Raw genomic sequence first — 13,138 nt, forward strand, 5'->3', positions numbered from 1 at the left:
TGAAAGCATCATGCTGAGTGTGACATGCAGTCCCAAGAGGCCACCTGCCATATGACTCTGTTCTTACAAACTGTCCAGAACAGGGACTCGCAGAGACAGGAAGGAGACCAGTGGTTGTCAGGTGCTGAGGGGAGCAGGGAATGCTGCTTGGGGCACAGAGCTTCCTTTGGGACCAAGGGTACACAACATTGTGTGAATACTAAGGGTGCCTGGATCCAACTCTTTAAAAAATTATCAGTGGTTAATTATGTGGTATGTGAATTTGACCTCAACTGTGTGTGTGTGGCATTTGTGTGGGCAGTGGGAGTGTGGTGAGGTGTGTGTCCATGTATGTGCATGTAAGAGCCGGTGCCTTGCAGAGCTGCTTCCCACACCTGGACTCCCAGGCAGCCAGAGTGGTGGGCTGTCGCAGGTGAAGCCCCTTTTTCCCCAGAGCAGGAGCTTTTCCACTCTTCAGGCAAGGGAAGAATCCCAGCTGTAGAGAAAAACAAGTAGTATTCAGTCTAATCTCAGAACATTTATAGAACAGAGAGCCCAGTCTGTAACAACAACAACAACAAAAAACTATGCAATTACAATAGATTGAGATCTGAGGGTATTGATTTGTAGGTGTGATGTAATGTAGGTGTAAGGTGAGCATCTTGTAATTACTTAAACCCCTCAGTTAGGTGTATGAATGCCTTCCGGTTCTCCTGTGTAAAGTCTGAGAGTTGCATGTGACCCTTGGCATCTCTGTGCAGAGATAATCTTGTCTTGAATTAATGATGGAGACCTAGGGCCAGATGGGTCGTTTGGGGGTACATGTGGAACAGTCACAAGGCCTTTGTCATCTCTGAAGTCAAAACAATGGTCTTTAATGCCAAAAGGATTTAAGGGAAGGATCAAGGGAAGCCATTCTGGAGTCATAAAGAGAAGGCCAGCACAAAGCAGCTCAGCAAATAGGAAACTCCTGCCTCTGTTAGATCTGATCTTAGATAGTGCCCTTATCAGAGCACTATTGGCTATAACCTTTCCTCTTAGAAGTGCTTTCATAGTGTCTCAGAGGTTCTAGTATGTTGTGTCACTATTCTTATTGAAGTCCAAGAATTTTATAAATTTCTCCCCTGATTTCTTCTATCACCCATTCATCACTCAAATTGTGTTGTTCAATCTCCATGTGTTTATGTAGTTTCTGAAGGGTTTTTGGTTTTAATTTCTAATTTTGAAAACTTATACTCCAATTAGAAAACTTCAAAGAAATGGATACATTTCTAGACAAATAATATCTGCCAAAATTGAATCAAGAGGATATAGAAAATCTAAACGGACCAAAAACAGTATAAAAAACCTCCCAACAAAGAAAAGCCCAAGACCAGATGGATGGATTCTCAGCTGAAATCTACAAGATCTTTAAAGAAGAAATAATGCTAATGCTCCTCAAAATAGTCCATAAAATAAAAAGGGATGGAACACTTCCAGATTTATTCTATGAAGCCAGTATCACACTCATACCAGATAAGGACACACCAAGGAAAGAAAATTATAGATCAGTATCCCTGGTTAACTTAGATGCAAAAATACTTAATATTAGGTATTGTATTCACCAATATATTAAGAAGATCGTACATCATGACCAAGTTGGTTTTATTCCAGAGATGCAGGAATGGTTTCACATGCAAACCAGTAAATGTAATTCATCACATAAATAGAAATAAAGACAAAAATTACTTAGTCACTCAGTATATACAGAGAAGGCCTCACAAAACTCAGTACCCATTCTGAATTTAAAAAAGAAAAAAAACTGAAGGCACTAGGGATAGATGGAACCTACCTATATATGAAAAACCCAAAGCCAACATCACAGTGAGGAGTAAACTGAAAGCATTTCTTTTAAAATCTGGGACAGATATATCCCCTCTCACCATTCCTAATTAATATAGTGCTAGAAATTCTAGCCAGAGTAGTTCAGCAAGAGAAGGAAATAAAAGGGTTAAAATTGGGAAAGGGAGAAGTCAGGTTATCACTGTTTGCAGATGATATGAGCATATATGTAGAAGATCCAAAAACCCCCACCTAAAGACTGCTAGAGTTAATAAATTCAGCAAAGGAGCAGGTTACAAAATCAACATACAAAAATCAATAGCTTTCCTATATACCAACAATGAATCTGCTAAGAAATCAGGAAAACAGTTCTGTTCACAATAACCTCACCAAACAAATAAAAACTAGGAACAGGCCGGGCACGGTGGCTCACACCTGTAATCTCAGCAGCTCAGGAGGCGGAGGCAGGAGGATCAAAAGTTCAAAGCTAGCCTTAGCAAAAAAAAAAAAAAATGAGGCCCTAAGCAACTCAATGAGACCCTGTCTCATTTATTCAGAGACCCTGTCTCTGAATAAAATACAAAAAATAAAATACAAAAAAATTGAAGAAGACCTCAGAGAGGGAAAGATCTTTCATATTCATGGACAGGCAGAGTTAATATTGTTAAAATGGCCATATACCAAAAGCAATGTACAGATTTAGTGCTATCCAATGACCAATGACACAACTAGAAAAAACAGTTCTAAAATTCATTTGGAAGAATAGTAGTCAAAGCAATTCTAAGTCAAAAGAGCAATGCTGGAATCTGGGATCATGGCTCAGTGGTAGAGCGCTTACCTGGCATGCGTGAGGCACTGGGTTCTATCCTCAGCACCACATAAAAATAAAATAAAGATATTGTGTCCACCTAAAGCTTAAATATATGGTATTGTGTCCATCTACAACTAAACAAATAAAGGCAATGCTAGAAGCATCCCAATACCTGACATCAAAATATACTACAGAGCTGTAGTAACAAAAACTGCAAGGTCCTGGCATAAAAATAGACAACAGACCAGTGGTAGAGAATAGAAGATAGACAAACCAACACAGGTACAGTCATCTAATCCTAGACAAGGGCCAGAAACTTACATTTTTAACAAATGGTGCTGGGACAACATATGTAAAAGAATAAAGCTAGACCCTTCTCTCACCCTGCACAAAAATCACCTCAAAATGGATCAAAGACCTTGGAATTAGACCAGAAACTATGCAACTCCTAGAAGAAAACACAGGGTCAACACTCCAGCCTTTAGACACAGGCAACGACTTTTGCAATCGGACCCCTATTGAGAGCTCAGGAAATGATGCCAAGAGTTAATAAATGGAACAGCTTCTGCACAGCAAAGGAAACAATTAGGAATGTGCAGAGAGAGCCCACAGAATGGGAGCAAATCTTTGCTAGTCACTCTGGACAGAGGATTAATATCTAAAATATACAAAGAACTCAAAAAACTTAAATAGCCTAACTAATAAATAGGCAAATGGAATTAAACAGACACTTCTCAAAAGAAGAAATAAAAATGACCAATAAATATATGAAAAAACATTCAACATCATTAGCAGTTAAGGAAATGCAAGTCAAAACTACACTGAAATGTCATTCCCTACCAGTCAGAACGGCAGTCATCAAGAATACAAATAATAATAAATGCTGGAGAGGGTGTGGAGAAAAAGGAACACTTTACACTATTGGTGGGACTGTAAATTAGCACTACCACTATGGAAATCAGTTCCTCAAAAGACTAGGAATGATATGCCCCAGCTATACCACTCCTTGGTATTTTTTCTGAAGAATTAAAGGCATCTTACTACAATGATGCATGCCTGCCCATGTTTATAGCATCGCAGATCACAATAGCCAAACTATGGAACCAGCCTCAGTGTCTGTCAAAAGATGAATGGATAAAGGAAATGTGGTTCCTAGACACAGTGGAATTTTATTCCGCTAAAAAGAAAAATGAAATCATGGCATTTGCAGGAAAACGAATGGAACTAGAGACCATTATATTAAGTGAAATAAGCCAAACTCAAAGGGTCAAGGGTCATACATTTTCTCTCCTATGTGGAAGCTAGAGAAGAAAAAGGAAAAGAAAAGTGGGGGTGGAGCTCATGAAAATCAGGGAGAGCTCCGTAGAGGAGAGGGCAAAAGAGCGGCGGTGGGGAGTGCTGGGGAGGAATTTGGCCAAATCATAGTTCTGTTGTGTGATGTACGGCAATGTGACAACAGCTGCCATCATCAGGTACAGCTGCAGTGCACCAATAAAATACCTGGAGTGTTGGAGACCAGGCCAAAATGCACCTGTGCCCAAGAGGCCGGGCTGCGAAAGCCGCTGGCTTGGCAGAGACCGCAGACTGCTGCACGCACCACATGCCCAGACAGAGCGCATCTTGAGTCGGGAAGGCCAGGGATGTTGACCAGCCGGTCCTCTGCCTGGGTGTGCAAGGCCCGTTTGAGGGTACCAAACCTTGGCGGACCTTACAGGAGTCCCCACCTGAGGGGTGTACAGGAGCCATGTGCTAATGCACACAGTGGCCCTCAGCAGTGATGGGGAGAGGCAGGAGAGAGTAGCTGGGCCCCTGGGGTGTGGTGACAGAGGGGACCCCAAGACTTCGGGACATGTTGTATGGCGAGGTATGCCACTCACTAGACTGGACACCATTGTGTCTTCACAGTGTTGGAATTTATTGAATAACAAGAAGTTCACAAACTGCATGGACCTCTTCCATCAGCAACAATCCACTGAATACTCATGGGTCACTTTGTGGCCATAGGCAGGCTGTGACAAGTTCTTTTGTTCCAGTCCTAATTACTAGCACCTGTGACACTGAGTTCACACGATGGTATGTGTGGGCTACAGAAAGGCTAAGATGGGGTCTGGGTCGCCACAGGTTCCACTGAAAAGCCAAGGCCAGAGAGGATCCTAAGGCACAAGTCACTGCAGGTGGTCAGGTCAGATAACCCCAGTGAGCCTCCACCGGGAAGCAGACTGTCAGGGTGAGGGATGTGTGCTAGGGCCACCGGGGCGGGGAGACGGAGCCGAGCTGAAACACCACCGCAGAGCCCCGGGTTCGTGGCCTGTCGCCCTCGTGATGCGTTTGCCAGATGGTCTAATGAGGGTCAGTGGGTGCCACCATAACCAGTCTTGGGGTTATAGGTCTCGAGAGGGGGTTACAGCTGGTGAGACCGAGAAGCCTGTGGGCCTGGTTTCTCTGCTAGGGGTCTGATATGCCCACGCGTCCATCTACTTGTAATTCAGTTCCATTAAGTTCACAGGTGGTCAGCATTTATTAGCACGATTAGCGTACTTACCAGTTTGTGCTTAAGGTTGTGCTGGGCAGATGGTGGCTGTTTACTTGTACAAACAAGGCGTGGACTCATTTTACCTTGGCACTTGGGCTCAAAAGGGAGTTATTCATGGCAAACTGCCGCTTTATAAAATAGAGTGACTCGGGCTAGACCCAGCCTTTCCACAGGGCAGCACTGCCCAATGGAACTTTCCACCATGATGAAAGTGTTCTCTGTGTCATCCAGTGTGGTGGCCACTAGCAACTGCGTGTGACTAGTGTGGCATGGCACTGGAGCTTAGTCTTAGCTCACTCTAGTGAAGTTCTTTGGTAGCAGTCCCTGGGCCAGTGGCTTTCTGACCGGAGCTCTGCTCTAGGACCCAGGACGTGCCCTGGGGAGATAGTCAAAGCCAGGCCGAGACTCCTGCCGCCTCCTGTCTGCGGGGTCCTCCTCCCCTCCGCAGCTCCACGAGCATCCGTGTGGCGTCCTCTCCCTGACAGGTGGGAGCATGCGTGCTGGTGTGTGTGCGAGCCTCAGAGGCTGCACCACGCAGCAGAGCCGCAGCCCCATCCTCGCGAGGCCCGCTTCCAGTACATTCGGAGCCACGCCTCTCCTGGCGAGGGGCACGTTCCTGTTGACAGCTTGCCTCCCGAGGAAAACCCACAAGCTCCGCTTTCCCAGGCCTGAGAATTCCAGAGTCTGTGCCTGCTTCTGCCGCGGGAGCTGTTACCAGAGAGATGGCGGGTGTTGCCCAGGTAACGTCCCTTCCCTGACAAGCGGAGAGGGTGAGGACAGCAATGGAGTGGCTGGCTCTGCCAGACGGGAAGCAGGAGGCTCTTCCTGCTGCCTCTGTTTGTCGTTAGCTGTGGGACTGAGTCACAGATTCTGGGAGCCCTCCGAGTCCTGCCTGCTCTGGACTGCTCACTCCTGGGCTGGGGTAGGTGATTATTAGTTGCTACTTATCCAGGAAGTGGGCTGTTTTATGTATACATGTTTAGTGGATAATCACGGCAAGCCTCTGACAGTAGTTACTCTTTTCCTGCCCTGCAGATAAAGAAACTGAGGTGCAAGTCAGACTGTAAGTTTCACGAGCACCAGGGCCTGTCTGCTGTGCTCGCCCTGGGTGTCTTAGTGTTTAGCACAGTGCTTGGCCTATCATAATGGATGGGGCCAAATAGCCTGTTGGGCGATTGGATGGAAGATAGGTGGGTGGGTGGGTGGGGAGATGTGTGGATGAATGGATGGTGAATGGATAGATGAGTGACTGACTGACAGATGGGTGGGTGGGTGGATGAAATAAAGTACAGATTTAAGCCAAAGTCTGCTTCAGATCCTGGACTCTTCAACACCAAACCTGCTGGCCTTTGCTTTGTCTGATGACCTCCACATCTACACCCTAAGATATCATTTAGAAATAGCCTATTGGAGGCATAATTTACATCCCATAAAACTTGTAAATGTGGAATTTGTGTGTTAGTAAATTTAGAGTTGTGCCCATCATACACCCAGAGATGTCCTTGGGCTTATCTGTCATTTAATCCCTGTTGCCATTCCTCAACCCTGGGCAGCGACTGGGCCACTCTCTGCCTACAAATTTGCTTTTTCTAGACATTCCATAAAAAGGAATCTACAGTATGTCCTTTGTGTCTGGTATGTGGGGGGTGAGGCTCACCCACGATGCAGCGTCGTGAGCTCCGTCCTTTGTGTTGGGAGCACTGTCTGTCGGCTGTACCTGGTCTTACTTACCTGCTCCTTCATTGATGGGCACAGGAGTAGTTTTGTGGGCAGGTCTTTGTTCTCTTGGGCAGATTCCCTGAACAGAATGGCTGAGCCACGTGAGAAGCCTATGTTTAGTGTTTTAAGAAGCTGTGAACGTGTGCCCAGCAGAGCACAAGGGCCCCATTTCTCCACATCATCGCCAGCACTTGGTATTATCTTTTCGACTGCAGCTGTCCTGGCAAGGGTGAGGTGGTGTGTCTTTATGTTTTAACTTGCCTCTGCCTGAGGGCTGATGACCTCGTGCATCTTTTTTCACGATCACTCCTGGGCAGAGATTTGACTTTGTGAGCCAAGTCCCGACAAACGTTTTTTATAAAAGTCCATTTAGCACATATTTTGGGCTTTGTAGGCCACATTCAGTTTCTGTTGCATATACTTTAGGTTTTTATTTTTATGTCACAACTCTTAAAGAACGTAAGGCCATCTGTCCTCATGGGACTACAGGCAGGGGCTGGGCTGAGGGAGCCACACGTTGTACTTTGCCAACCCTACTTAGTCTGCTCCCTTCTACCTCACACCTGTTGTGTGACCAGTCACAAGGCCGTTCCAAGGCCCCATCCACCCAACCTCCCAGCTCACAGGGATCCGGTGTCCATGGGAGCCACACTAGACAAACTACAAGGCCACCCCCCCCCGCCCTCCGCTGGCAGAGAGGGCTGGGGGAGGACCATGTTGCCAAGCTGAGAGCATGATTCATCGCCTGGTGAGCTCATCAGAGTTCCTGGGAAGAGATATGCTAATTTGTCACCCGAGAAGTGGGGGCCTTGTGGCCCTGGACAGGCTGCCCAAGCCATGGCTCAGAGCCTCTTTTGAAACAGTGGCCTGCCCTTACTCCAGATGTGTGACGTCACGGTGCAGCCCCTGCCTGCTGTTCCCACAGCCCGTCCCTGGCTCCTCCTTTCTGGTTACTGGCATTCAGATTTCAGAGCCTCATGGGGTTGTTCCTGGGCCTCCTCCCCTTCCAGCCACCCTACCACTTCACAAGTCATAAGCCATTTGTGCTCAGTCTTTTGCTTTAGGGTCTGCTTCCACAGGGCTTAACCTATGGCCAGGCCCTGGCTCATAGGATCATTGTGAGAACTGAATGAGACAGTGCTTGTCAACTTAGCACCATGCCGTGCACGTCGTACCAGCTCACCAGGGGCAGCGCCCGACTGGGAATGCTGCCCTGAAGCCAGGGCTCAGACATTCACAGAGCCAGAGAGCCGTTGTCCTTCCTGCTCTGAGGAGGGCCCCGATGAGTGCTAAGGCTGGGTCTTGACAGTGGGGCTGGTCCCTGGAGCCGTACTGGTGCAGGTGTCGTGCAGGCCTGCTTTGCCTCGGACAGGAGGCCTCCGAGTCTCTGTGGAGTGTGGGAGGCTGCAGTGGCAGCTGCCAGTCCCACAGCTGGTCACACTCTGCAGAATGTACATGAACGTTGCCTGGGAGGACGCTCACCTGACATCATGACGGCTGTTTCTGGATTGTAGGATTGTGGAGGCCTTTTGAGCCTGTCTTCCTCCTTTGTGCTTTTCGGTATGTTTAATTTTTTTAATGAGTGTGCATCATCTTCACAAAAAAAGAATGAAGTCATTATTCTTTCAGAAGTAAGTCACGGCTGATCAGCAGAGAGGGCTCTGAGAGCTCGGGCCATGCTCAGATCTAGAACATTCTGTGGGAAGATTCCAGTCCCACTAAATAGCTTTGGGCTCTTCACGTAGGGTGAATTTTTGTGACCGTTTCGTTGTCATTTAAAAATTAAGCAGCTCTCTGGGCACACACTAAGACCACAGGCTCTGGCTCGGGGAGCCGTCCTCTCCTGGAGTGACTGGGCCGCGTCTGTTCTGTTTTTCAGCAGCGCTCTGCTCCCACACCGGGGCGGGGCAGCTCAGGTGCTGGTAACAGGCAGGCTGCTGGTTATGGTTCCAGAGAAGCCTGGGCGAGCCAGCTGTGTCTTGTTGTTAAGGTAGAACGCTCACCACTGGTTCACCCCAGCAGAGCTTGCTGTGCGCTCCTGACGGTCCCCGAGGACCTGAAGCTCCGTAGCTGTCCCGACCTCCCGCCCTCCTGATGCACACTGCCCTCTTGCCTCCCTGCTGGCCTCGGGCCCCTTTCCTCATCCCCATGCAGAATGGGGGAGCGGGCACAGAGCACTGAGGCCAGGAGCGTGGAAGAGGAGAGCAAGGGGGCGGGTGGACAGGCGGAAGGACAGGGAGGATGAGGAAGAAGGGAGCTAGAGGCAAGATCTGTCGATGACGGGGGAGAAACACACCTGATGCCGTCTGTGTGGGCCACAGTGGGGCATGACGAGCGACCCAGAGGCCCCGGACAAGCATGGGGCGTAAAAACATGGAGGGAGGAAAGGGGAGCGTGCTCTCACTGCTGTGGGGTGTGTTTCACGGCCTCGAGGTTTTCAGAGATGAATGGGCAGCAGAGCTCTTCCTGTTGGTGCCAGCCATCCCGCCTGGACTGCACTTGTGGCAGGAACGGCCCTCGTGGTGCAGGGTTTCCACGGGTTACACACTGAAAGGCCTGAGAGGCATCTTCATGCCCAGTTTATAGAAGGGGCGCCTGTTCCGGGGACGCCGCGCCCAGTGCCGGCTGTTCGTGTGACATGGAGCATGTTCCCAGTACTTCCTTGCTGATACCGGGTCCTCAGGCCTGTGGCCTGCTAGCTTCTGTTGGAGCCTCTATCAGTAGGGGACCCTCCCCCCTCCTTCCCCTTTCCCCCATTCAGACTTTGTCTCAGAAACTGTGACAAGTCACCCCAGCTGGTTGCTGGCTCAGTGACACTAAAATTAGGCTTTCCCCAAGGAGTGGCGCGCTTAATGAAGGAGTTCATCCAGGCAGACTCCAGGCAAGCGGGCAGTGGGGCAGGCCGCCGTGGAGACGGTGTGGAGGGAGCGTCGGCTGGGACCTCCGCCACACGCTGTGTTTCCATGATGTCAGAGGGCGGAACCGACTCTGCCTCAGGTGCAGGCTGCAGCCCCCACCCAGCCACTCTGGCCTTGGGAGCTGGTGCTGAGCAGAGGTGAGCTGCTCCTGTCTCTCTCCAGAGGTGAGCTGCTCCTGTCTCTCTCCAGGTGGATGCTCAGCCTCGGCCCCGGCCCCGCCTGACTGGGCTCAAAGTCCTGGCCCTCATCCGGGCTGTCATGTTCTGTGGCTGAACACCACTGTCCAGGGACCTCCTAGGATCTGCAGAAGCAATGCCTTTGACTCAAAGAAAGCCCCTTCGTGGGCCATTTTAAAATTGTGGGAACGATGTGGGAAATGCTCTTCCAGGGTTGGAGCTGACTGTCGGCAGGCACCTGGTCTCGATGAAGCTGTTCCTTTCTCCAGGTGTCCCCTCCTTGTGGGGCGGGTGGTCCCTCCCAAGGGCCTGTGCGCAGCCTAATGCTCGGGATTCTTTAATCAGCTTGTGTCTTCTGCCCTCCTCAATTCAGTGATGTCTGTCTCTTTCTCTCTCCCACCCAGAAAAAGATTTACAAATACAAGAAAGTCCTGAGTAACCCAAGCCGTTGGGAAGTTGTCTTGAAGGAGATTCGGACGCTGGTGGACATGGCCCTCACATCCCCCCTGCAGGATGACTCCATCAACCAAGCCCCACTGGAAATTGTCTCAAAACTGCTCTCAGAAGTAAGGCGCTCCCCTGGCTTGATTTTGCACCCCTGTCCCCTTGTAAGCCATTTGCCTCACCTCCGCTGAGCACCAGCCCCGTCCTAGAAGCGGACGCCATGACTGCTCCCAGGCGCGTCCTCTCCTGTTGCAGAGGGAGCGAGCGGCTCCCACCCTATGGTCCTGGGTGTTGGTCCAGCTGCTTCCATGCAGAGAGTGTAGCAGGAGGAGGGCAGAGCTGCCACCCCTGCCAGCCCCCCAGAGCAGACTCAGCCTGGGCTGGTGGCAGTGACAGCCGCAGCAACGGAGTTCCCCAGGTTCAAGGTGCTGGCTTTGGAAACCTGGTCATTCCTGAGGGTGACGTGCCTGCGGCCCCCCCAGTCACTCCTCCTGGCCTCTGTCAGCTTTCTACCCCATCACCCACTCAACCTAAAGGTTTAAAATCAGATTTCACAACAAAATGAGAATTTCCAGGTTTTCTTTAAAAACGGTCAGAAAGCTGCAGTTTGGGGCTATCACTGGTCACTCAGCAGCCCGGTTCCTCGGCCCACTGACAGCCCTACGTGTGCACCTGCCAGGGTCTGTTGTGGGCCTGGAGTGCCATTGAGCCCGGGTGATCATGGGTCAGTCCTGCCCGAGCTCAGGAGGGAGCACGTGGAAGCAGGTACTGTTCTGAGCTTACAGAGTCAGTGTGTCTGCCTGACCTGCCTGGCCCTCGGACACACCGCAGTTGATGACCCCAGAGTCGAACGAGTCATAAGCCAGCAGAGTGGTCCCCTGGCCTCCTCCCTCCTGGGTCACTGCTGCAAGCTCCTGGTGAGCTTCCTGCACCCTCTGCCCTCTGTCCTGCTGCCCACTCTGCAGGCCCAGGCTGCTGCCCCTTGGTATAGGAGCCTCTGCAGTGCTGAACGGAGGGTCCCTCGCTGGGAGGTAGAGAGTGGGTAGCAGAGACAGCGCAGGGGGAGGGCACAGCTGTGTTCTCAGGTGAGGGACAGCCTTGCTCTGCAGAAGGGGAAAGTCAGGCTCAGAAATGAATTGCCACCAAGGTCTTGAGTTCCCAGACCACGTGCCCAGTGCCAGCCTTGCATTCACACTTCTTCAGAGCGGGGAGAACAGCTCATCTTTCATAAGCCAGGCCGAAGCCGACGGCCACACGTACAGCTTCTCCTATGGCACTCACGTTCTCCCTGACCGTGGCCTGAGGCCAGGGCACCGAGTGACCTGCTCAGCCCAGTGGTGGGGGGCTGCCTGGCTCTGACTGGAGGCCACATTGCCCAGCCCTCCAGCCTCACCAGGCTGGACCACGACACCACCATCAAATTAGGTCAGCTAGGCCCGTCATCCTGATGAGGCGGGGGTGGCAGGCGGGCCTTGCTGCCCGCTCTGGCTGCGTTCCAGCCCACCTCAGGCGTGTTCGCGGTAGCCACATGCCCCTTGGCCTTCCACCCTCTTGGGCTTTAAAGCAACCTTTCTGAGTCTGCTGACCCCTAAGTAGAGGGATAAGAATATTTAAAGGAAGAAAGTGAAAGACACTTCCACTTGCTGCACGCCTACTGTGTGTCAGGCCGGGATCAGAGAAACCCTCTGTCTGAATAAAAAAGGGATGGGGATGTAGTTCACAGGTTAAGCACTGGGTTCAATACTTTGTAAACAAAGTATATGTTGCTCTGAAAGTTGAGACTCAAGAAGGTGCTTCTCTGTGTGTCCCGACCTGCCTTCCAGCTCTAGGCAGCGTTGCTGTCACAAGCGCCACGTCCTCTCACGGCAGCCTTAGGAGATGTGCTTAGCAGGATCCCCACTCCCCCCCTGGAAACTTGAGTCTCATGGAGAGCTAACCATCCTCCAGGCCACGTGGTTGTGAAACACGGACACGGACTCAGTCCTCTGTCACATCCTCCCTGGAATTAGGAAGAGATGGCTGGGCTGGGGAGGCAGCTCGGCAGGCAGCAGAGGGCTTGCCTGGCGTGCGCGAGGCCCTGGGTTCCAGTCCCTGCCCCACAAAACAAAAGAAAAAGTGACAGCCACCCTCGAAGGACCTGAGACTCTGTGGACCTTGGAAATCCAAATATATTGATTTCTTAATGTTATTTTCCTCCTCCTTTCTCCATTCTCTCCTTTAGAACACAAACTTGACCACCCAGGAGCATGAGAACATCATTGTGGTAAGTTCCTCCCGACATCACCCTCTGCCCTCCTCCCAGAGGCAGTCTGAGATCCTTCGGGAAGCATGAGAGCTCCGACCTCCTTTGCTTGGTCTGTCTTTTCCGTCAAGCCAAGCTCCTGCCATCCCGCCCTTGTGCACTTCTGAGCCCCTGTGGACCGCAGCAGGCTGGGTGATCAGCACACTTCATGTTTGTGCCTGGGTCTGCTGCAGGAGGTGAGGGCGGGAGGTGGCAGAGACGTGTTTATGCATGGCCATCACCATATGAGCGGAAAGGTCAACGATCTCTTTCTTACCCCAGAGCCTGTCTTCTAGTTAGTCTGCAGATAGAACTGGGGTGTAATCCCTATCATGTATAAAGTAAGATGGGATTTTCAGGGGCTGTAATGATACATGCACCACTGGGAGTAAATTACCTACCTGGGCGGTTTTAAGCTATTGAAATGTGTCTCTCGCTAGGGAGAAGGAAGAGATG

General features: G+C 50.6%; 1 protein-coding gene across 2 annotated transcripts in view; it reads left to right on the plus strand.

The window, feature by feature from the left end:
- Window positions 1-13,138, plus strand: part of Cmip (c-Maf inducing protein) — a 193,477-nt gene that overhangs the window by 142,514 nt on the left and 37,825 nt on the right. Inside the window, exons 1-3 of one of the 2 annotated variants that reach the window (XM_040280056.2) lie at window positions 5,732-5,884; window positions 10,362-10,523; window positions 12,623-12,664. In XM_040280056.2, coding sequence (XP_040135990.1) covers window positions 5,867-5,884; window positions 10,362-10,523; window positions 12,623-12,664 — 222 coding nt within the window. In that variant the 5' untranslated portion in view covers window positions 5,732-5,866. Of the gene's footprint in view, window positions 1-5,731; window positions 5,885-10,361; window positions 10,524-12,622; window positions 12,665-13,138 lie in introns of those variants that run through there. The other variant, XM_078032727.1, reaches the window with a different exon arrangement.

The sequence above is a fragment of the Ictidomys tridecemlineatus genome, chromosome 15 (assembly GCF_052094955.1).
Source record: "Ictidomys tridecemlineatus isolate mIctTri1 chromosome 15, mIctTri1.hap1, whole genome shotgun sequence".
NCBI classification, from domain to species: Eukaryota; Metazoa; Chordata; class Mammalia; order Rodentia; family Sciuridae; genus Ictidomys; species Ictidomys tridecemlineatus.